This window comes from Megascapheus bottae, chromosome 28 (assembly GCF_031878675.1).
Source record: "Megascapheus bottae isolate mThoBot1 chromosome 28, mThoBot2.hap1, whole genome shotgun sequence".
Classification (NCBI taxonomy): domain Eukaryota; kingdom Metazoa; phylum Chordata; class Mammalia; order Rodentia; family Geomyidae; genus Megascapheus; species Megascapheus bottae.
Window position 1 is genome coordinate 6,743,851 of NC_143536.1, and position 21,763 is coordinate 6,765,613.

Genomic DNA, 21,763 nt, shown 5'->3' on the forward strand with positions numbered 1-21,763 from the left:
GTGATGGAATGTTGGTTAGCCCAGCTCAGCATGGCCACCTGACAGGTGGGCAGACGTGGGACCAGGTGTGGACACGTTGGAAGGGGTCTGCAGAGGACATGCCTGTCCCAGACAGTGTGCTGCAATGGGGGAGGGGCTCTAGATATCCATGGAGAAAAGATGAAGGGGGGAACCCAGTTCCTGGCAAGGAAGAGCCCAACTGGCAATGAGAGCAGCCCCTCCACAGCCATAAGCTTCCCTCTCACCTCACGTTGGCCAGAGGGCCCGCGCTCTCAAAGTTGTCTCTCAGGTCAGGCCCATCCCCGGAGGACTTGTGGGAGTCGGCATAGGAGGATACGCTGTTGAACCGGACTTTGTAGCTCCTGCCGGAAGGAACCAACGGGAGAGTCGATGAGCTCTGACCTGGAACCCCCGTCCCATGGCAATATCCACTTCTACATCTTCGAATTCCTTGTCTTGGTTCCAGTACCTTTTCTTGGATGCTGACTGAACTCATACTCCTCCTCTGGCCTCTTGAAGAATGTTCCAGCTTCCCATGCCTACCCCCCAAACAAGGCTGCTGCTGCACCTGGCTTTCCTGGGAACCAGACAGGTTTTGGGGGGCACACCTAACTTAGGAAACTTGAGACTCAGACAATTAAAGTGGCTCTAACAGTAAGAAATCTGGATCAGACTTGACCATGAGACCATACTCGACCATAAGATGCTTTCTTGCCTCTCGGACTTTACTGTGTATAAGGTTTGCTCTCCTATCTTGTTAAAAGGAAGGTTCTAACTGAGTTGGTCTGATCTGAGGCCAGGACTAAAAGCAATTTTCTTTCTTTTTCTCTCCCTTCCTCCTTCCCTCCCTCCTTTCCTTTTCCTTCCCCTCCCTCTTTTCCTTCCTGCTTGTACTGGAGTTTGAACTCAGGACCTGGGCACTGTTCCTCTTTTTTTTTTGAACCACAGCTCCACTTTCTGCTTTTTGCTTGGTTAATTGAACAGTCTGGTAGAGTGTTCCTTGCCCAAACTGAAAGACTTCAACTTCCTGAATAGCTAGGATTACAGGCCTACCTAGATACTGAGATTTTTGTTGTTGTTGTTCTTTGTTTTTCCTTAAATTGTTTGCAAGGGGAAGGGAGATGTCGAGATACCACTATCTGCAGGAGATGCTCGGGGAAAGCTGAGACTTCAGAAGGCAAAAACCATACCACACACACACACACACACACACACACACACACACACACACACACACACACACACACACACACCGCGTCCCAGCTTTCTCTGGAAAATGCTGAGTTTTGTTTCCAGACAAGGAAAAAAACCAAACCAAAACAACAACAACAACAAAAAACTCCCAACAACACCCAGCCAATAAAACAAAAGCAAAACCCCTAAAAAAAACAAAACCTCAAGATAAACACCAACACACAAATCAGAGCGAAAACAACAAAAAAAGACAAGGCCACAGACAGATTGTGCATGCATGCTGGCTGCAAGGCTTCTGGGCTGGTGATTGGTCCTTCCTGGAGTCCACAGGCAGATTGTGCATGCACGCTGGCTGCAAGGCTTCTGGGCTGGTGATTGGTCCTTCCTGGAGTCCACAGGCAGATTGTGCATGCACGCTGGCTGCAAGGCTTCTGGGCTGGTGATTGGTCCTTCCTGGAGTCCACAGGCAGATTGTGCATGCACGCTGGCTGCAAGGCTTCTGGGCTGGTGATTGGTCCTTCCTGGAGTCCACAGGCAGATTGTGCATGCACGCTGGCTGCAAGGCTTCTGGGCTGGTGATTGGTCCTTCCTGGAGTCCACAGGCAGATTGTGCATGCACGCTGGCTGCAAGGCTTCTGGGCTGGTGATTGGTCCTTCCTGGAGTCCACAGACAGATTGTGCATGCACGCTGGCTGCAAGGCTTCTGGGCTGGTGATTGGTCCTTCCTGGAGTCCACAGGCAGATTGTGCATGCACGCTGGCTGCAAGGCTTCTGGGCTGGTGATTGGTCCTTCCTGGAGTCTTCGCTCCAGCGTCAGGAAGGTTCTAAATATATGTACGTGTATTTTCTGCCTCAGAAATAGTGTCACGTTGAGTCACTTCTCCCAGTAAGTCATCGCCACCTCTCGGGGGCGGCTGCGTGGCTGGAGTGGGAGGCCTGGCGGGGGGCCGCGCGGTGGAGAGGACAGCACGTGTGCTGGGGCCCTGAGGCGCGAGGCTCCTCCACAGGACTCACCTGGGCTGGGCAGATACAAGTCAAAGAGACCGGAGGCCCACAGAGGTCAAGTTCACGGCCCACAGAGGTCAAGCTCAAGGTTGCCCAGTTAGTGGACACACACAGCATGGCTGACACGCCAAGTCCCTCGGAGACCCGGATGTAGCCAGAGAGGCGCCAAGCCTAGGCATGCACACATGCATCCGGTGCGCGCATGCGCGAGCATGCGCACACAGACGCACGGGCAGGGCGCGCGCACGCACGGCCGGGCACACGCACGCACGCACGCACGTTCTCTGGTTCTCTCTACCTGTGCTGGCTGTCGCGAGCTGCAGCCAGGCGGAGCAGTGCAGAGTCCCCCGCGGGAAGGGGAGGCCCTTTACGGGGAAAGAAACGCAAGGGTTCCGGGTACCTAGAGGGGAGAACGGATGACGCCCATCTCTCCCTGAAGTAGGGGTGAAGGGGGACCTTGCTGGGGAGGCCGCCCCGGAAGCAGCGCGGTGGGGAAGAGTGAGGAGAATCTTCTAGAAGGAGGGCTGACCACGAGGGCTTGGCTCTTTTCGTGGTATCTGATGTAAGTGGCTGTGCAACTTAGGCTGGGTGCAAAGGAAACCAGATTTCCTGCAACAGGGCCTCTGCGCCTGCGCAGGGCATCCCCTGTCCGGATGCTGCTTCAGTGCGCCTGCGCAGGGCCTCCTCCCTCTCTTCCCCCCCCCAGGCAGAGAATGCCCGGATGTTCCCACCTTCAAGGCTCTCAGTTCCCAAGCTAGGATGGACAAACAGGACGATTTCTCCAGCATGGCGGCCTTGCTGGGATGTGTTTTTTATTTATCCCCGGCGGTCCTGCAGCCTGTGCTCAAGGCCTCGTGCTCTACCCCCTAGCCATGCCTGGATCCACCCTCTTACCATAGCTCCTGACCATAGCTGGGGTGGCAGGTGCAGGCTACTGCATTCAGTCGTACAGTGGAGAAAGGGTCTCCTGAACGTTAATGCCTCAACTCTCAGCCCCAAGTACGTAGGATTACAGGTGTTAGCCACCATGCCCGGGGAAGAGGTATCTTATTCAGCTTTTGACCTTAATCTCTTCCATACAGTTGCAACACTTCTGTATCCGACAGAAAAGTTCCAAGGGACACTTTCCAGTGGACTGAGTCACCGACTACCATCCAGAGCTGAAACGTGAATCTTTGGTACTGAACGATAACTGTGACCCTCGAGAGGTGTCATAGGACACGAGAGGGGTCATTCACTTACTTCCTTTCCTCCTGCACAGAGTTAGGGTGCCTCATTTCCATCAATGCACAGCCGAATTTCTGGAGGTTAAAACAGATGAAGCATGCATTACTAAAACTGGGAGTGTTGGGCATAGGGTCTGGGGTCCTAGCTGGTAAAAGAGGAGCCTGCTGCCTGGGAGCTGGATGTCTGAAATACCCATTGGCTCCACTGGGCAGCGGTAGAGGCCTGGCTGTTTTATGGGACACAAGGTGTGAACTCTTAAGTCCCACCCCCCCACCCCGCTCTGGCTCTTTCTCCCTGAAGGAAGAACAGGGGAGCCTCGTCTCACCTCCCCATTCTCAGGGGGATCCCCATTGCCGAAGGTGCTGGTCACCACCAGGACCAGAGCTTCGTGCTCCAGGTGCACAATGTCGTACTCCTCCATGGACATCACCTGGGCAGGTGGGTGGTGGGGAGGAGACAAGAAGCGGGGACGCAAGGGTCATTTTGGCCTGAAGGAGTATGGCTCTGGTCTAAGCGCGTGGCTGGCAGGACAGATACATTTATATATACACATACATACAATCACAGGGCACACACATGGTATCAGGTCCTACTAGATATCCCGAGCTGGCTTGGCACTGGAGCCTCCTGAGTGCTGGGATTACAAACAGGCACCACAGAGCCCAGCAGGAACGCAGATCCTGATAGAGGCCCTCAGGTTTATAAAAGATCATGTCATCCGGGAGTCTTCCTAACCCCTTATGAGCTGGGAATGATCTGGATGGGTCTACATCACTCCCCCCAACTCCCACAGCCTCATCTCTAATCCTGTGTCCAGTACTGCAGTGGAGCACACGACTCTCTTGAGACTGAGACACCAGCTGTGGGAAAGATCGCGGCGTCTTTGGTTGGGCCTTAGGAAGTCCAGGCTCCTTAGATGTTCCACGAAGACGAGTGATCCACAGTCAGATACGTGTGAGAAATGTTTATAGTCTATCCCTTTGCTCCCCTGGGAGACTGTCAAACACGTTCATAGATTAAAGGCTCTGGTAAGATCTGAAGCAACAGCATCCTTCAGGTTCTATTCCAAACAAATCCCAGCTTTGTTTGTCACGAGCGCCCTCACATTTTGCTCTAGAAATGAGATTTCATTTGCCTTGAAATTTATGCAAGCATGCATGATCGCAGATGGGCGTTTTAGGGTGCCTCGGCCTATAACTGGCGGTGGGGGGCTTTTCCCTGTCAACTTCCCCCTTTCCCTTTCCCCATCGTATTTACCACAAGGGGCTGGGGTGTGGCACTGCCCTTACCTACCTTGGCATCAAAAGCGTGTTTGAAGATCTCACACAGGGTCTTGGCGTAGGCCTGAGACTTTCCGGTCTCGGTGGCATACAGGATGGTTGCTTTCACCCTCTTGGCCATCGCCTGCCCCATAAGCTTGGCTGAGAACTTGACAGCTCTGCAGAGAAAACAGAGAGGAGATGGAAGAACCCAGGAGGAAGAAAAAGCTCAGGGACAGCATTCAGGTCCTGAGTTCAAGCCCCAGGACTGGCACCCCCCCCAATAAAAAGACATGATGAAGTTGAACAGATGCTTTTACCCATGCTTTGGGTGTGGGGACATGTGCAGTGTCAAGGGCAGCTTCTCTGTAGTTAGAGGACCCCCAGCCAGAGCTCCTCTTTGCAAACAGCCCAGAAAAGCCAGGACTATACTACCTGGGCTCTATGGAGCCAAACTCCTCCTTTCTTACTCAGAAGTTCCCTGAAGACAGACTTGCTAATTATCTCCACCTGGGGCTTATTGGTGGTAAATTTATCTTTTTTTTTCTTTTTCTTTTTTAAAAAGAATTGGGGAAAACCACCCACGTTGCAGGAAGATTAGAGGGGGAGGAAGAGAAAGGAGTAAAAGGTGCCTGGAGGCTTCCCTTGGAAGAATGTGAGCATAAAATATGCATCTATAATTAACTCCCATTGTTCCCAGCCCAAATGTAGAATTAACGGTTTGGGTTCCCCTCTCCCTTCTTTCCTGGAGATGCAGAACTGTACTAGAGTTTGTCCTCGTTGACAATATTTGGGATCCTCTCTCTAGGGAAAGATGCTCCTCCTGACAGACTGTGTGTGTGTGTGTGTGTGTGTGTGTGTGTGTGTGTGTGTGTGCTTGTGCATGCACGCATACCAGTAATGTTGCCTAAACTCAGAGCCTGAGAGCCTGAGCACTGTCACTGAGCCCCCCCTGCCTCCCCAACTCAAGGCTAGCGCTCTACCACTTGAGCCACAGCGCCACTGGCAGCTTTTTCTGACTTTATTGATGAGTCTCATGGATTTTCCTGCCTGAGCTGGCTTCAAACCAGATCTCAGCCTAGTGAGTAGCTAGGATTACACTGATACCCAGTGAATAAGGGGGGGGGGCTATACAATGGGAATGGCCCTGGTGAAGGCATTATTATTATTATCATCATCATCATCATCATCATCATCCTAGGCTCTGAGGCAGAGAAGGCTCATGGGGTGCATGTGGGAATAAAGACCCTGTGTTGCAGGTGTCTGTCCAGCCTCCTTTCCCGGGACTCCCTGTGTGGGTGCCTCCCCACTCACTCGGCCAGCTTCTTGAAGCCAATGGCCCGCCTCTTTGTGGGGGTCCCGTTGGTGCCTTTCCAGACATGAGTGTTCCACGGGTCGGGCTGGGGAGAGAAGAGAGGACGGTCATGGCCAGATACAAGGGAAGGTGGCCCCTGCTGGGTGAGCTCAGGACACCCTGGAGCTGGGCTAGGGGCTCCTCGGCCCTGCAGGCAGGGGCTCAGCACTGGTGTCTGGGCACAGTGGCTGCTGATACTTCCCTGCCTTGTCCCCCTAGCTGTGGCCCCCTCCAGCACTCTTTTATTTTCTTTTGGGCCATGTGCTTGCTAGTTGGGTGCTCTACCACTTGAACCATGCGTCCAGGCTTTTGGGAGTCTCCTCCCCTGGTTTGTTTGTTTGTTTGTTTTTTTGCCTGGGATGGCCTGGTTGGCAGCCTCCTGTGTAGGCCTCCCTCCTGTCCCCCTCCAATCTGGGATGACAGTTAAGTGTCACCATGCCCGGCACATGTTGGTTGAGATGGCATTTCACAACGCTTTGTGTGTAGGCTGGCTGTGAACTGCCCCCATGCCCCTGATCTCTACCTCCACAGGAACCGTGACGACAGGTGTGAGCTCCCAAGCACGGCTCTAGACTGTTCCCGACCCCTTATTTTGTGCTTATCAGTCTTTCAGTCATACCGCCCACCTGCCGGCCTGACGACCCAGGCCCAGGTGTGAGACCGCGGGAGACTGTGTGTGCAGAGGTGGGGGAGGAGGGGCAGCACCTGGTACTCGAAGGATGGGGTGAGCCGGTAGTTGAGCATCTCCTGGTGGAAGACAGGGGTGATACTGCCAGACATAGGGGGCACAATCCACACCCAGTCGGCCGGGCAGCCACCCCGACAGCGGTACTCGTTTTCCATGTGCTTGATGAAGGACTCGGTGGCAGAGTGGTGGTCCACGATGGTCACTTTGTCGCTCTGGACAGAGGGGGGACAAGGGGTCAGCAGGGAAGAGACTAAAGTAGAACCTCCCCAAGTTGGTCCAGGAAATGACGTGAGCCTCTGCCTCTTCTCTCTACGTTTCTTTTCCCCCTGATTGACAGGAGAGTGTCTCTGTGTGGGCTCCATCTTTAGCATTTTCTGGCCCACCTTCCTCACCTCCCCCCTTTTTCTTTCTTTTCTTTCTTTCCTTTCTTTCTTTCTTTCTTTCTTTCTTTCTTTCTTTCTTTCTTTCTTTCTTCCTTTCTTTCTTTGCTGGTACTCAATTTTGCTTGCTCATGACTGGCCCTCTACTATCTGAGCCACACCTCCAGCCCAGCTTTTTCTTTTTACATTGGGAGTATTGTGGACTTTTCTTCCCAGGCTGGCCTGGTACTAAGATCGTCTTGATTCTTTGCTTCCTTTGTAAGCCCTGCTGGGATTACAGGTGTGAGCCACTTTACCTGATTTATGTTACCATCTGGCGTGGTTAAAAGTACTTTCAAGGACAGAGTTGGGCCTAGTGGTAGAGTACTTGCATGCATGGATTCGATTCCTCAATGCCACATACACAGAAAAGGCCGGAAGTGGTTCTGTGGCTCAAGTGGTAGAGTTCTAGTCTTGAGGAAAGCACAAGGACAGTGCTTAGGCCCTGAGTTCAAGTCCCAGGACTGACCAAAAAAAGTGCTTTCAAAAGTGTCCTGATCTAATCCAGGGGCTGGTGGCTCACACCTGTAATCCTAGCTCCTCAGGAGTCTGAGATCCGAGGATCACCATTTGAAGCCACAGACTTTCCTGGGCAGGAAAGTCCGTGAAACTCATATCTCCAAAGTGGAACTCTGAGGCTCAACTGGTAGAGTGCTAGCCTGGAGCAACAAAGCTCAAGGACAGCATTCAGTCCCTGAGTTCAAGCCCCAAGACTGGCACCGAAACAAGAAACAACAACAACAAAAACATGTCGTGGTTTAGATAGTAGTTGTCCAGGCCCAAAATGTAGTAGGGTGGGGTACCTGGGGTTCCATGTGGAAGGACAAGGCTCTCTCCTCACAATTCTAGACTAGGGTGGACAGCAAGTTACAGCCTGTATCTAATGGCTTCCACCCCCCACCTAGGGGACAGAGAGACAGAGGATTCAGCTGGTAGACTGGGGCCCCTGGGCAAGGCAGATTTTGGCAGCCAGGCCTCTCATCCTGCCCAGGATCTCAGAGGGTACCGGTCCCCTGTAAGGCCTGCCCTTGATCATGACCTTGAGGTGGCCCTGGACTCTACCTGGAAGCTGTACAGCACAGCGATGTTGATCTCCACCAGTGCCTGGTCCTTCCACAGAGAAGATGTCTTCCTCATATCCAGGTTCATCTTCTTGGCTACTTCCTGAAAGGGAGGAAGACAGCCACTCAGCCTATGCCTTTCTGGATTTCAGATTGAAGAGGGACGAGGCTGGGGTCAGTCACTCAAGGCTGGTGCTCTGGATTTTTTATTTGATTAATTGGAGATAAGAGTCTCATGGACTTTCCTGCCTGAACTGGCTTAGAACCAGGATCCTCAGGTCTCAGCCTCCTGAGCTAGGATGACAGGGATGAATGATGGGTGCCTGGCTTCTCTGGAGGGTTTTAAGCAGAAGAATGGATCCAAGAGGGGCCCCAAAAGCAATGTATCCTTCCACTCCATGCCCCCCACCCCAGCTCCCATTCCTTAGAATCTAACCCATGGTCCTTGTGTTCATGCAGACTCAAGAGGACTCTATCTGACAGAGGGGGAAACTGAGGCCTAGAAAAGTGTCTGGACTCATGAGAGTCCACAGAGCTGGCCGGCCTTGAAGGCTGGAGGCAAAGGGACACTGCTTGTTTAAGACCCAGGATCTGCTTCCTTCACCAGCAGACACCTTGGGCAAAATTAATTTGGCTGGGGGGGGGGGAAGCAAACAATGTGACATTTTGATTTGGGCTGAGAGTGAAAAGGTGCGGGTGTCAGGCGTGGGAGGCCCAGCGGCGAAGTCCTTAATTAAAGCCCAATTTTCCTTCCTCTGTCAAGGCCAGTCACCCTGGCAGGGACCCAGGCCTCATTACGGGGGTTTCTCAGGCCTGAGGAAATTGGTTCCCAGCTCCAGCTGTCAATGCATGTCCACAACGGCCGCTGAGATTAGAGGGCCGGGGTGGCCAAGGGTCTCATTTAAGTTACTTAGGGGACAACTGTTTGCAAGTGACATGTAAGTCGAGATCAGAAAGTGGACTTGCTAATTCATTCTTGCTGGCTGAAGCTGTCTCTGCTGCCTGGGTAACATACCAGGCAGAAAATGCTTTGTTTCTGCTTTACATCAATAGATAACCCAGCCAACTTGCGTTATGTTTGTGACGAGGGGTGAGGGGTATACAGCATCATTTTGATGAGAAGAGTAAAAATTAGTAGCAGAGGAAAAACAAGGATCTCACATTAAAAAACAAAAGACTTCTGAAGCCAGGTTCCAGTGGCTCACGCCTGTAATCCCAGTGGCTTGGGAAGTTGTGCTCTGAGGTGTTTAGTCTGGGCAGGAGAATCTGTGAGACTCTGACTTCGTTTACCACCAAAAAGCCAGGATGGAGCTGTGGTTCCAAGTGATAGAGCACCAGGCTTGATTTAAGAAAAGATAAAAGCTGGCTGGGTGCCATTGGTTCACGCCTGGAATCCTAGCTCCTCGGGAGGCTGAGATCTGAGGATTGCAGGTTGAAGCCAGCTTGGGCTGGCAGAAGAGGCTCTGTGAGACAATTTTCTCCAATAAACTATTACAACCAATAACAACAACACAAGTGGTGCTGTGGTTCAAGTGGTAGACGCTAGCTTGGTCACAAAGAGGCTCCGGGACAGCCCCCAGGCTCTGAGTTCAAGCACCACTGCCGGTTTTAAACCCAACAGAAGTTCTTAAACTATGTGATCACCAAGGATCACCCGTTGATGCTTCCGGAGAGTTCCAGAAGCTTCCCCAGGATTGCCAGTTGGAGGAAGCTTAGCAGTGGTCTCTGCCTCGTGCCTCCCACTCCCTGGGGCCCAGGGGCCCTGACCTCCAGGATGTTGTAGCGTGAATTGTCGCAGTAGTCCCGGACGCCAATCTCCGTGCCCATGTACCAGCCGCTGAAGGGGCAGGCACTGAACTCCAGGCCCCCAATCTCCAGCAGCATGTTGGACACGGCCGGGAGGCCGTACCACTTGAGACTCAGGTCTTTGAACCAGTCAAACCTGTGGAGAGCAAGACAGCCCAGCACGTTACAGTGGGGCCTCCTCGGCAGACCCCGGCCTCTGGGTGTTCACGTGTCAGGAGCCTGGAGAACCCACTGGGTGGGAACTTGATTCTTGACACCCAGCTTCAGCTCTGCGTCCTGCTACTGGGGCTGTACAGCTTCACAGAGAGACAATGGACCCAGAAAGTATGGCCTGGAGCTGCCGTTAGTCTGCTAAACCCACAACAAAACCCATTTGAAAACTGGCTATCCTACAACTCAGAGCTCATTTACTCTACCCCAGGGCTTTTGCATGGGTAGCACTTTCTTCCTCATTCCTTCCTTCCTTCCTACCTACCTTGTTTCCATCTCTATACTTCTCACCTCACACATTGCTCAGGAAACTAATCTCTGGTGCTCAGCTGGGTCCAAGTAAAGTTCCCGTTTCTGGGTACCCTATTTCCCTCATAACACTCCATTGGAATTCACTGTGGCTGCAAGGACTTGTGGGTCTAAGATCTTGTCCTTTCTGAGATGGTAAAACCATAGAAGCCGAGACCAAGTCGGCCCCAAAGCTGGTCCAGTGCTGCAGCAGAGGGCGGGATTCACCGCGTTGAGTGAGCCACGAGAGAAATGGATGAGGGTCAAGTGTCTGTCATCCAGAAGCATGGTTGGCCTCAGCTCATCAGGCAACGTCAGAAGTGGGTGTAAAATTTAGGGGTCCAGGGCTGGGAGTTTGGCCTAGTGGTAGAGTGCTTGCCTAGCATGTACAAAGACCCGGGTTCAATTCCTCAGTATTACATACATAGAAAAAGCCAGAAGTGATACTATGGCTCAAGTGCCAGGACTGGCAATCAAAGAAAAAAAAAATTAGGGGTTCCCAACAGACTCAGTTCATCAAGGCCAGTTCTATTATTTCTGTTGTGCCTGTGAGATTATAAATTAGTGCCATGTGTTTTGAAAAACAAAAGTTAATGCAATAGGTATTTATAGATGATAAATTCAGTATCAAAATTTGTGACAGAGTCCTGCGCTGCTTGTGTGAGATTCCTCTTTCTCTTCTCATCCCGACCTCCGTGTTGAGGGGGATCTCGTTTTTATGTAAAATGTCATGAACTAGTTCATCATGCATATTTTTTAAAAAAACCCTTGCTATTTAAAATACACTTCATTCACATATTGCCTTTAAAAAATTTTTTTTTTTGGTGTTGTCCCTTAGCTTTCTCACTCAGGGCCAGCACTTCTCACTTCCCCTTTTAGCTTTTTGCTGGTTCATTGGAGATAAGGGTCTCACAGACTTTCCTGCGCAGAATGGCTTCAAACCTGGATCCTTGGATCTCAGCCTTCTAAGTAGTTGGGTTGCAGGTGTGAGCCATCTGCACCCCAGCATGCATCTCTATCTATCTATCTATCTATCTATCTATCTATCTATCTATCTATCCATCCATCCATCTATCTATTGCTTATTTTGTTGTTGAGTTTTCTGTTTGTTGCTGCAGTCAGTGTTTTATGTCTTAGCAATCTCCCTCAATTTTGTGTCTGAGGCCAGCGCTCCGCTCGGATACAAACACCACTGCCTGTTGGCCGGGAGCCCCCACAGCGCTGTCCCCCATCGATTGCTTTTGAGCGGATCCTCCTATGGGGCTCATAGAGGGTTCTGTGGCCACCTCGCCTGAATGCCCACTGGGCTTTTTTTCTGGGGTGGAGAGGTGGGTGCCACCCTGTGCCTGCTCAGGAGGCAGAGAGCCTGGCCAGGGCAAGCAGCCCGCCCCGCCCCGTTCTGCAGACCCCCACGCCAGCCCCTCTTACTTGGGGTGCCGGATGGACACCTCCAGCACCAGCTCCGGGGGGATCTGGAAGAGCTCCGGGTCGTTGCCATCGGCCTGGAGCAGCAGTGGCAGGACGTCAAAGCGGCCCCGAGGGGCCTTCCAGCCCTGCTGGATGCAGATCTGTAGAGAGACCCCCTGGTCATGTCCCGACCCAGACCCTCCAAATACCACAGTCTGGGGGGCTGGCGGCGGAGCAAAGATCTGGATGGGTGGGATTCTCTGGAGGCCACTCCCCCTCCCTCACCACTGAACTGTCACTTCTAGGGATCAAACTCAGTAACGCCTCCAGCCTTTTTGCTTTTAGTTTGTAGTATTTCACACTCTCCCTACACTGGAGTTGGACTTTGATCTTCATACTTCCACCTCCTAAGTAGCTGGGATTACAGGTGGATGCAATTACACAGGGCTCAATGTAGTCATTTTCAATTCAAGAATATACTTTGTATGAATGTTACCTTATTAATAGTGTATTAAAATTTAAAAGGTATAAAACAGATTGCTATCCTATGTTCTTACACATTTTACATTAAAATTAAATAACATTTCACCTCGAATAAACATCATATATGTTACATCATAATGAAATATATTTAATTTCAACATTAGTTGGTTAATGATAACCTCTTTTTTAAATCCCTTCACCAGTACCGGGTGCTTTCCTTTAGCTTTTTCACTCAAAGCTGGTGCTCTACCACTTGAGCCACAACTCCTCTTCTGGCTTTTGCTTTGCTGGGGATAAGTATTGTGGACTTTGCTGTCCAGGTTGCCTTCAAATCTCCCCCCAACCCCCACTAGACCAAGACTCAAACACAGTATCTGACGTTTTTGCTTGTTGGCTGGTGTTCTACCACCTGAGCCACACCTCCAACTCCTAGTTTCACCTCTGATTCTCGGATCTCAGCCTCCAGAGTAGCTGGGATTCTAGGTATAAGGCCACTTTGCCTGGTTCCATAGTCATTTCAACTGCGACTGGCAGGAGACTTCCACCATCTCTTCTGCCACTGTTGGTGCACCGAGGAGGGGAACGTTTCTGTCTAAGGTCCATCTTGGTTTGCACTGACAACTGACAGCCACCTGTGGCTGAATGCTGCCCCGTGGGACAGCGCAGGACTGGAGGGAAGCTCCAGAAGGAGGAGGGGTGATGGGGCTGCTTCTTAGTGCTGGGTGGGTGAAGACACTGAACCTGAGGCTCAGGTGAGCGGCTGAGCCTGGCCTGTACTTCTAACAGCCTGGCAAGGTCAGCCAAGTACTTGGGTTAGGGCTCAGCCAAATGGAACAGGAAGTCTGGCTCGGGAGACTGCACAGGTGCGGTGTGGTCGTCCTGGTTACCACCCCTCCTGGGGCGATCAGATTGCAATAAGAAAAGCCACATGCAAATGAAGTGGCAGCCCAGGACGGGGAGGGCCTGCCTGGAGCTCTGCAGGGGGTGCAGGGTGGAGCCCAGAGTTCAAGGGAAGCACTCCCATAAAGTGAGCCACGGTGGGGCATCAAGGAAAGATGTCCTCAGGCCTTTGGGTCTGTGCCAGGAAGTGTGAGTTGTGCACACTGGCTGGTTCAGCAAAAGTGATGTCTAGCCTGTCCCCATTTGCCACCTCCTCTCCCTGGCAGGGGCCGCGCTAGCCTTTCATCTATGCATTTGGTGGCTGTTGATAGCTCAGTGGGCACTGGGAAGCCTCAGTCTATCCAGCTGCGAAATGGGATGGTCGTTTATATCTGGAGGACCAGGGGAACTGGGGGCCTGAACTTGACAGAAGGTCCCAGGAGAGGGGGCTTCCCGCAGCTGCCCAGGTGCCCCTCAGAGCACTGATGGTGGGGGGGCCTGGGTGGGAGGCCCGGGCAGGCACCTGCTCGCACCTCTGTGAACTGCACGTTGGCCGGGTCCCCCAGTATGGAGCCATCTGGCTGCTTGTAGCCGGCATAGCGGATGAGCTGGGAGTTCCACACTCGGAAGTCATGCTTTCCGTCTGTCCTCTGGGGAAATATAGTGATGGCTGACCTGTGGGGGGGAGGGGACAGAAGGAAAGACATGGGCATCGGGGCAGGGCTGGCACTCGGGGCACCAGCTGGCAGGTGCTGCCCAGGCCAACAGCTTGGTGACACTCCGGGTGGATCAGGAAGGTGCCAAGGTTGGCACCAGGGCTCTTCAATCCCACAGCTGTGGGAAGGCAGGGGCTCCACCGGCTTCTTCCAAGGCAGGGAGTGGGGACTCCATGCCAGCTTCGGGGGGGGGGGGTGTCTCTGGTGGTGATGGTTTCTTTTCTTTTCTTTTTTAATGCTTGGTTTGAGTTCAGGTCCTTGTCCTTGCTGGGCTGTACCCACCACTCCAGCCACATTCCCAGCCCTCTTTTGCTTGAATTCCTTTTCAGGTTGGGTCTGGTGCTTTTGCCTGGCATGGCCTTCTATCTCCACCCTACTTCTGCCTCCTGTGAAATTGGGGTTCCAGGTGTGAACCACCAGGCCCTGCCCAGGGAGTCCTTTGTGCAGTGAGCCATCGACCCTCAGACCTCAAGTCTCTTGAGTCACTCAGTGGATTCTCGTCCCAGCCTTCTTCTCCTGTCAGCCCTCACCTGAGATGGGCAAAATCGGAATAAACCCCAAGATATCCCATGCCTCCCAACTCTCCCCCACAACTCAGCTCCTCCACCTCCCTAGAGCCTTCCCTGCACCCCATGAATGAACTCTTTGTCTTTGCAAAACTCATTCCAGTGATTGGCACAGTTTTTTTTGGGGGGGGATCAGGGGGCTTAGGTGAATAACATGTGGTTGCACACCAAACGGCACAGATTTATCACGAGAAATAAATCAACTTGCATTTAAACAGAGTAGGAGAAAAATGCAGATGCCAAGGCCCTGCTGATATGGCTGGGGATTGTGAAGTCTGGGGCTTCTTTATAAATCATTATAAATCATTTACAGCTGCTCTTCCAGGCCAGGATCACAGTTCAGAGCCAACCCAGGAAGGTATATCTCGCTGGAATTGTTAACGTTCAATTTAACCAGGACAAGGCTGAACGTGGAGCTGTGGTTCAAGTGGTGGAATGCTAGCCTTGAGTGAAAAAGCCGAGCAAGAACAGAAGACCCCGAGTTCAAGCCCCAGGACTGGCACGCGTGCACGTGCACACACACGCACACACACACACACACACACACACACACACACACACGCATTTAGAACGGAATTATACAATGCAAGTGAAGACACATTTCCTTTTTGACATCAGTGAGGGATAAAATATCTAGTTCCTACCATTTCCCGCTTTGTCCCCTGAATACAATCTCCCTGAAGAGTAGCTGCTGTGCTCTAAGAACTTTGTGTTTTCTGCCTTCTCTTTAGCCTGCCATTCTACAGAAGAGTACGTGACATGAGCTTTAAAATGTTTAAAAGTCAGCTGATTTACCTCCCTCCCCCCCTCCCTTCCTTTGAATTTAAGGCTTCATACTGGTATTCTGTCCCTTGAGCCATGCCCTCCCCACCCCAACCCCCCTCTTTTGTGTCTTGGTTTGCCCTTTCAGATGGGGTCTCATGGTTTTTGCTCAGGGATAGCCTCACGCTGGGCTCCTCCTGCCTGTGCCTCCCACATTGATGGCTGTGGGAATAGCCACAGACGCAGGCCACGATGCCCAGCTTATTGGCTGAGGCGGGATCTTGGCTGTTTGTCTGGGTTAGCCTGAAATTTCAGTCCTTCTGACCTCTACCTCTAGAGCAGCTGGGATTTCAGGAGTGAGCTACTGTACCAGGATGAGCATTTTCTTTAATAGGTCTGTGAAGACGCCATACCAGATAATTAAGCTAAAGGATAATCTAGCCCTGGTAATCCTCTCTTCTCTCTTCTGTTCACAGAACACTCTGGAAATCATCAGAATCACCCATAAGCTTTACCTCAGCAGAGGGGGTATTCTATATGGAGAGGATGTGCCAGAATGTTCTTTGCTGATCCGAGTAAAGAGATCCAAATACCAATTTCTCACCCAAGCGCATTCCCTATTGGTGACTCACTGGTGTTCCTAAGCATGGTCCAAGAGAAAACTGAAGTCCAATGCAAATGAGGTACTTCAGGATGACCTCAGAGTAACCTGGCATGGGGGATTATGGGAATATCCCTGAAGCTCCCAAGAAGGAGCTGGTACTCAAGGAACCTGGGAGCAGACACTGGCAAGCAGGACGGGGCCCTGTGGCCAGCTGTCTGTCGGGCTCCAGTGGTTCCCTTATAGCCCAGCCTAGCCTGGTAGGGAGTCCCACTCCATACCTCAGCAGCTCTGTTCTTAACATACATGCAAGAAGAGTCAAGGCAAGGCTTGGCTTGAAGGCATCTCAAGGCACCGGTGCCCGGGCAGCAGAAGGAGAAATTGCTTTGTAAAGCGGGAGACCAAGAGGCAGCTCTGGGCTGGACTCAATAAAACAGGCCATCACTGGCAGTGGATTTTCCTCTTCCTTTTCCTCTCGCTTGCCTCGTGGGTGGTAGAGTGTGGTAAACATGGTGTGTGTGTGTGTGTGTGTGTGTGTGTGTCCTTTTACTTTTTTGCTCAAGGCTAGCACTCTAACAACTTGAGCCACCTCTGGCATTCTTAGTGGTTAGTTAGAGATAAGAACCTCAGGGACTTCCCTGCTGGGGCTGGCTTTGAACTGTGATCCTCAGATCGCATCCTCCTGAGTAGCTGGGATGACAGGCTTGAGCCACCAGTGCTGGCCTGTTGCTATAGTTTCACCAACCACCTGGGAGTCTGCTCCTCTCAGAAGAGAAGGGACAGGGGGTATGGAATGCCAGGACCCCCCGCCCCGGGGGGCGGGGGGGTGAAGGGAGGGATGGCCCAGGAGCACTTTCCTGGCAGCATTATGCTACTTGGATGCTAGCCTGCCCCCTCCCCTCACCCCTCTCGGCAGGTGAGCTTACCTGAGGTTGCCTTTGTTGGTGGCATACTTAATATGGTTGCAGATGTAGTTGAACATCCCGTGAGCTGTGGTGCAGTCTCGGGCATCAAACACCTGGAAGGGGTGAATGAGGAGAATGAGGGCCGCCTTCCCTCCCTCTCCCCCTATCCTCTCCGCCCCATGCTGTGGCTCAGGTACAGAGCCAAGCACTCCCACACGGCTCCAGCCTCGTTACTGAGGCCCAGACTGGACTGGTGGCTTTCTGTCTTGTCCATGCTAACCACCAGAGCCTGTCAAAGTAGGCAGAGTCCTGGGGTGAAAGAAGATCTTTAAAAAAGAGATCAAGAATCAAGGAGGGAGTTCTAATGAGCTGGTTGTATTTCCTATTAGGAATTTTAGGGATTAGAAACAGAACAAATAACCAAAGGCTGGTGGCCCACGCCTATAATCCTGCCTACTCACAAGACTGAGATTTGAGGATCACGATTCAAAGCCAGCCTAGGCAGGGAAGTCCAGGAGACTTCCCTGGAAGAGTGCTAGCCTCAAGCACAAAGAAATTCGGGATAGCGCCCAAGCCCCAAGATGGCAAATCAACAACAGTTTCTGATAATGAATCTACCCATACATTAAAGTATTCCCAAAATTAATGTCTCAGGGGGAGGAGGTAGATAAATAAGCAAAGAGAACACGGGTGAAAACAAGAGGGAGTGGAGTAGAGGGGAGGAGTTAAAGCCCTCCCAAGAGATATGCACATTTCATTGAACAAAAATCCAGTAGGAGCTATGCTTTGGCCATGGTTTCAGAACCTGGGGGACCCCTCCCCCACCCCAACCTGAGCCCCACACCATAGCAAGATCCCTGCAGGTGAGCACCAGGGTATCCACATGCTAGGTCGGAGTGGCCACAGGGGAAAGGTTTTACACTGGTCCAGTCTCCACGTGCACCCCTCTCTCATCCCCTCCCCATCGCATCCTCAGGTGTCTCTCTGCCCCATCCCCTCACCTGCAGCTTGGACCACTGGATCCTGCCAACGCAGCGGGCCGCGTTCCGCCAGGCGTGCTTGGCCCCATAAATGAGCTCTGTGTCCTTGAGCTGGTAGGTACTGGTGCTCGTGATCTCTCTGCTCACCTCCTCCAGCCTGTCCATGTGAGCTTTGGAGCCAAACCTGAGTGGGAGGGGAACAGGTAGATACGGTAACCCTGCTGTTCTGCTTTGGAAGTCTCCTCCCCACTCCAAAAAAAAAAAAAAAAAAAAAAAAAAGACCCAGGCTTGTCATTCTGTGGTACTATTGGGAGAGGGTGGCCCTTTAAGAGGTGGGAACTAGGGGGAGGCAGTTAGGTCATTGGGGGTGTGGCCCTGAAGACCTCTCCCCTCCCCTCTGCTTCCTGGCTGCCACAGTTGTGAACAGCTTCTATCACTACTCAAACAACCAGGGATGGATGGAAACCTCCCATGCCACTAGCCACAATCAACCTTTTCCTCCTGTGAAGTAGATCCGTTCTGTGCCAGCACAGATACCAACAAGACATTTGCTACACTGTAAAGTCCAGACTGATGCAGGGGAGGAGATCTCCCAGGAGGCCAGAGGCTCCCAAAGTTTTACATTGACATCTATGTGCACACAAGGAGCAAAGTGACAAGCAGATGCTATGCACTCAAATGCCCATCACCTCCTGGTGCCGTGTGTGCGATCAAGTGGCTAGATGGTGACGGAGGCCAGTAGGAAAAGTCACGTCTTGTCCACAAGGGGCAGCTTGTCCTCTGGATGGGAAGGGGCCTCAGGCCAGTCAGATTTTGTTAAAGAAAAACTGAAGATCTGATTTTTGCCCTCCCCCCCATCCTGGGGTTTGAACTCTGGGCCCGGGTCCTGTCCCTGAGATTTTGTACTCAAGGTAAATGCTCTATCACTTGAGCCACAGCGTTAATTCCAGCTTGGGGAGGAGGGGGTAAGGAAAGGAGGGTAATTAGAGGTAAGTCTCATGGACTTTTCTGCTCAGGCTGGCTTCCAACTGCCATCCTCAGATCTCAGCCTCCTGAGTAGCTAGGATAACAGGCGTGTGCCACCATCACCCAGCAGATATGATTCTTTTTTTTTAAAGGAATTCGTGTAAATTTAAAATGTTACCTACGCATTTGATCTGAGAAAGTTAAGCCACTTTTATGAAATACTTTAGGCTTGTAAGAAGATACCAAGCATCATGTACCCAGCCTAGGGAGTAACAATCTAGTTCCCTGGGGATGATGGCCTCTCTAGAGCCCACTATCCCCAGAAATGCCGTCTTCCTCCCTTCCTTCCTTCCTTCCTTCCTTCCTTCCTTCCTTCCATCCTTCCTTCCTTCCTTCCTTCCTTCCTTCCTTCCTTCCTTCCTTCTTCACCCCCCTCTTTCTTTGTTGTTGGCCTTGTATTTTACCACTCTCTTCCAGTCCTTTTATTGGTATTTTTGTTTTTGAAACAAGGCGTCTTCAACCCTTGCCCAGGCTGGCCTTGAATTTGCAATCCTCCTGACTCTGCCTCCAAGGTGGTGGGATTCGAGGCGTGTGCCAACAAGACCAGCTTAGATCGTCATGTGTTCCTACTGTAAGCTATGTGTCGGTGAACATGTCTTTTCACATATGCCTTCTCGGGAAATGGTCTGAGTGTTTCTCTAGGTGTGGAAGCGTTTGAAATGCCATCCTCTGCAGGCCAAATAAGAGCCCTTCTGGGGCAGGGGTAGCTGAGTCTGGCCAGCCCTTGGGTTGCAGCAGTTCATTGCCACGTCGGACAGAGACCTTATGCCCAGGCCCGGGCTCAATGGTCTGCAAACACGGCACCCAGATCTCTTGTGAACCTCAGGCTCCCCAGAGAGTCAGGAAACACTTGCCTTTTAATGGATGAATAATACTGATCGATGAACTCTTTGGCGAGGGGGAAGAGCTGGTCCTTGGGGCGGACATCTTCAGGCTTTCGGGTGTGCTGGGAGGGTAGCATGATAGAGCCCATGCAGATGTGTTCTGTGCACCCCGTTTCCTGGAAACCAATTAAGACATGGGTTGGTGCTTGTCTTCCCGAGTCAGGCAGGTGGATTGAGTGTAGACCAGAGCCTGGTGCTCTGGGCTGAGCTGACTGGGTCTCTTAATTCCAAGGGAGAACGGACCTAATAGCCAGCGCTGGATGGCTGGTGGATGCCACCACAAGCCAAGGGAACGGAGCCAACCATCCAGGCGTTAAGACTCTTAGGGAGTTTGCAGGTATCTGCGAGGGACCTGTGATTAAGAAGGGGAATCATGGGTAACTACATTCCAGAATAAACTTTTCAGTCCAAGTTGATCAAGAGGGAGCACCAGCAGAGGTGTGTGGCACTTATTTGAACATATTTATGATCCATTCTGTTGGCCAAATGGCCTCATTTCTTCCCCTGCCCGTGGTCTGACTCAGGGTGAGTTTTCTGGCAGTTTGTCTGAGGAACTACCGCGCCACTCAGAGTGGAGTTACCGTAGCCAGGATGGGGAGTGAGGTCTGTGCTGAGCTGGGCCCGCTGATGGCAGCGGGTGTGTGAGACATAGATGAGACCCTGTTTGGTTACACAGACAAAAATCAAGGGATTAAGTGAATGAGTGTCTGTCTGTTTATCCCACAGGGATGAGCTGCCCCGGGGATGTCTGACCAGGCCTGGGGCCTATGGGATGGTCTCAGCGAGGCTGGGGTATGGATGGATAGTACCAAGATGGAGTCTGGCTGGGCCTGCCCTGCCAGCTACTCACCAGCGTGCTTTTAAGGTGGAGGGTGTCGGTGAGGACCACATCTGTCTCCCAGTTCTTCACTTTCAGGAAGCGCGGGCCCTTGGAGGGGCTGCCATTCTTGGTGGGCGACTGTTTGCCGGAGGCCGGGGGCTGGAGGGGCGGAGAGAGCAGAGTCAGGCAGGGCCCGGTGGGGATGGGGTGGTGTTCTCTACTGCCATGGGAAGGCTTGGCTGTTTCTGCCCAGGCCCTGACTGCCTGGACCCCAGAGAAGGAGCCAGGGATGGGGTACCTGGAAGCTGGAGTGAAGGAATCTCCCCCAAGTCCAGGACAGCGCCTGGCCTAGCAAAGCAGGGACTCTGTAATTTGTCGAGTGAGTGGAAGCAATGGTAACTAAGCAGAGAGGACGGAGAAGAGTGTAAAACCCCCACCATAGGTGGGGCCTTGTCCTGCTTCTCATCCTCAGTTCGGCCCTTCGTGGGCCCCACTCACGTTAGCCTCCTTGAATCCAGTGCCTTTCTCCATCTTTATTAGCTGGCATCTTGGCCAAGCCATCACCATCATTTAGTTGGGATGTTAGCTGTTACCTATGACTAAGTACTCCACACCAAGTACCGAGTAGTACTTAGCACGAAGTAGTACTTACTTCCGGTGCTCGTGCTGTACTATGCTACAAATATTCTTACCATAGGCTATGCTTTCCATATGACCCCCTAAAAGCTCATGGAAGTGTGCCATGTGATGTGCCCTGTCTTGGCCGTGTGATGGCATGTTATGACCAGCACCATGTTCTACTCGTCCCGGCCTTCGAGAGTGTGAGTCACAGAAACCTCTCTTTAGAATTGCACCTGCCTGGGCTATTCAGGGATAGCCACAGAAAATGGACCTGGAAAGCATCCTGAGACCACTCTGGGCAATCAGAGGTGAGAGAGGGATTCTCGGTGCTCCCTATCACTCCTTTCTACCCCACTGAATTCCAGAGCATCCCCCCTTGTGCCTCATAATGAAGCTGCTCCCCTCCCTCTGTCCAAGACCTGGTCAGGCATCTTACTTCTTTTTTGTTGTTGCTGGTGGTGGTTGTGGGGCTTGAACTGAGGGCCTGGGTACGCAAACTGAGCTTTTCAGCTCAAGGCTAGCTTGCTGAGATAGTCTCACGGACTTTCCTGCCTGGGCTGGCTTTGAACTGCGATCCTCAGATCTCAGCCTCCTGAGTAACT

The 21,763-nt window shown here is 52.1% G+C and overlaps 1 protein-coding gene across 1 annotated transcript in view; it reads right to left on the minus strand.

Annotated features, from left to right (window-relative positions):
- Positions 1 to 21,763, minus strand: part of Nos1 (nitric oxide synthase 1) — an 81,852-nt gene that overhangs the window by 25,469 nt on the left and 34,620 nt on the right. The window contains exons 4-17 of the mRNA XM_090320190.1: positions 20,571 to 20,699; positions 19,691 to 19,836; positions 17,832 to 17,994; positions 16,852 to 16,943; positions 13,814 to 13,955; positions 11,940 to 12,079; positions 9,975 to 10,149; positions 8,209 to 8,310; positions 6,745 to 6,939; positions 6,000 to 6,085; positions 4,720 to 4,864; positions 3,752 to 3,856; positions 3,442 to 3,500; positions 246 to 362 (exon numbers count right to left, since the gene is read on the minus strand). Of these exons, the coding sequence (XP_090176316.1) occupies positions 246 to 362; positions 3,442 to 3,500; positions 3,752 to 3,856; positions 4,720 to 4,864; positions 6,000 to 6,085; positions 6,745 to 6,939; positions 8,209 to 8,310; positions 9,975 to 10,149; positions 11,940 to 12,079; positions 13,814 to 13,955; positions 16,852 to 16,943; positions 17,832 to 17,994; positions 19,691 to 19,836; positions 20,571 to 20,699 (1,796 nt within the window). The remainder of the gene's footprint in view (positions 1 to 245; positions 363 to 3,441; positions 3,501 to 3,751; positions 3,857 to 4,719; positions 4,865 to 5,999; positions 6,086 to 6,744; positions 6,940 to 8,208; positions 8,311 to 9,974; positions 10,150 to 11,939; positions 12,080 to 13,813; positions 13,956 to 16,851; positions 16,944 to 17,831; positions 17,995 to 19,690; positions 19,837 to 20,570; positions 20,700 to 21,763) is intronic.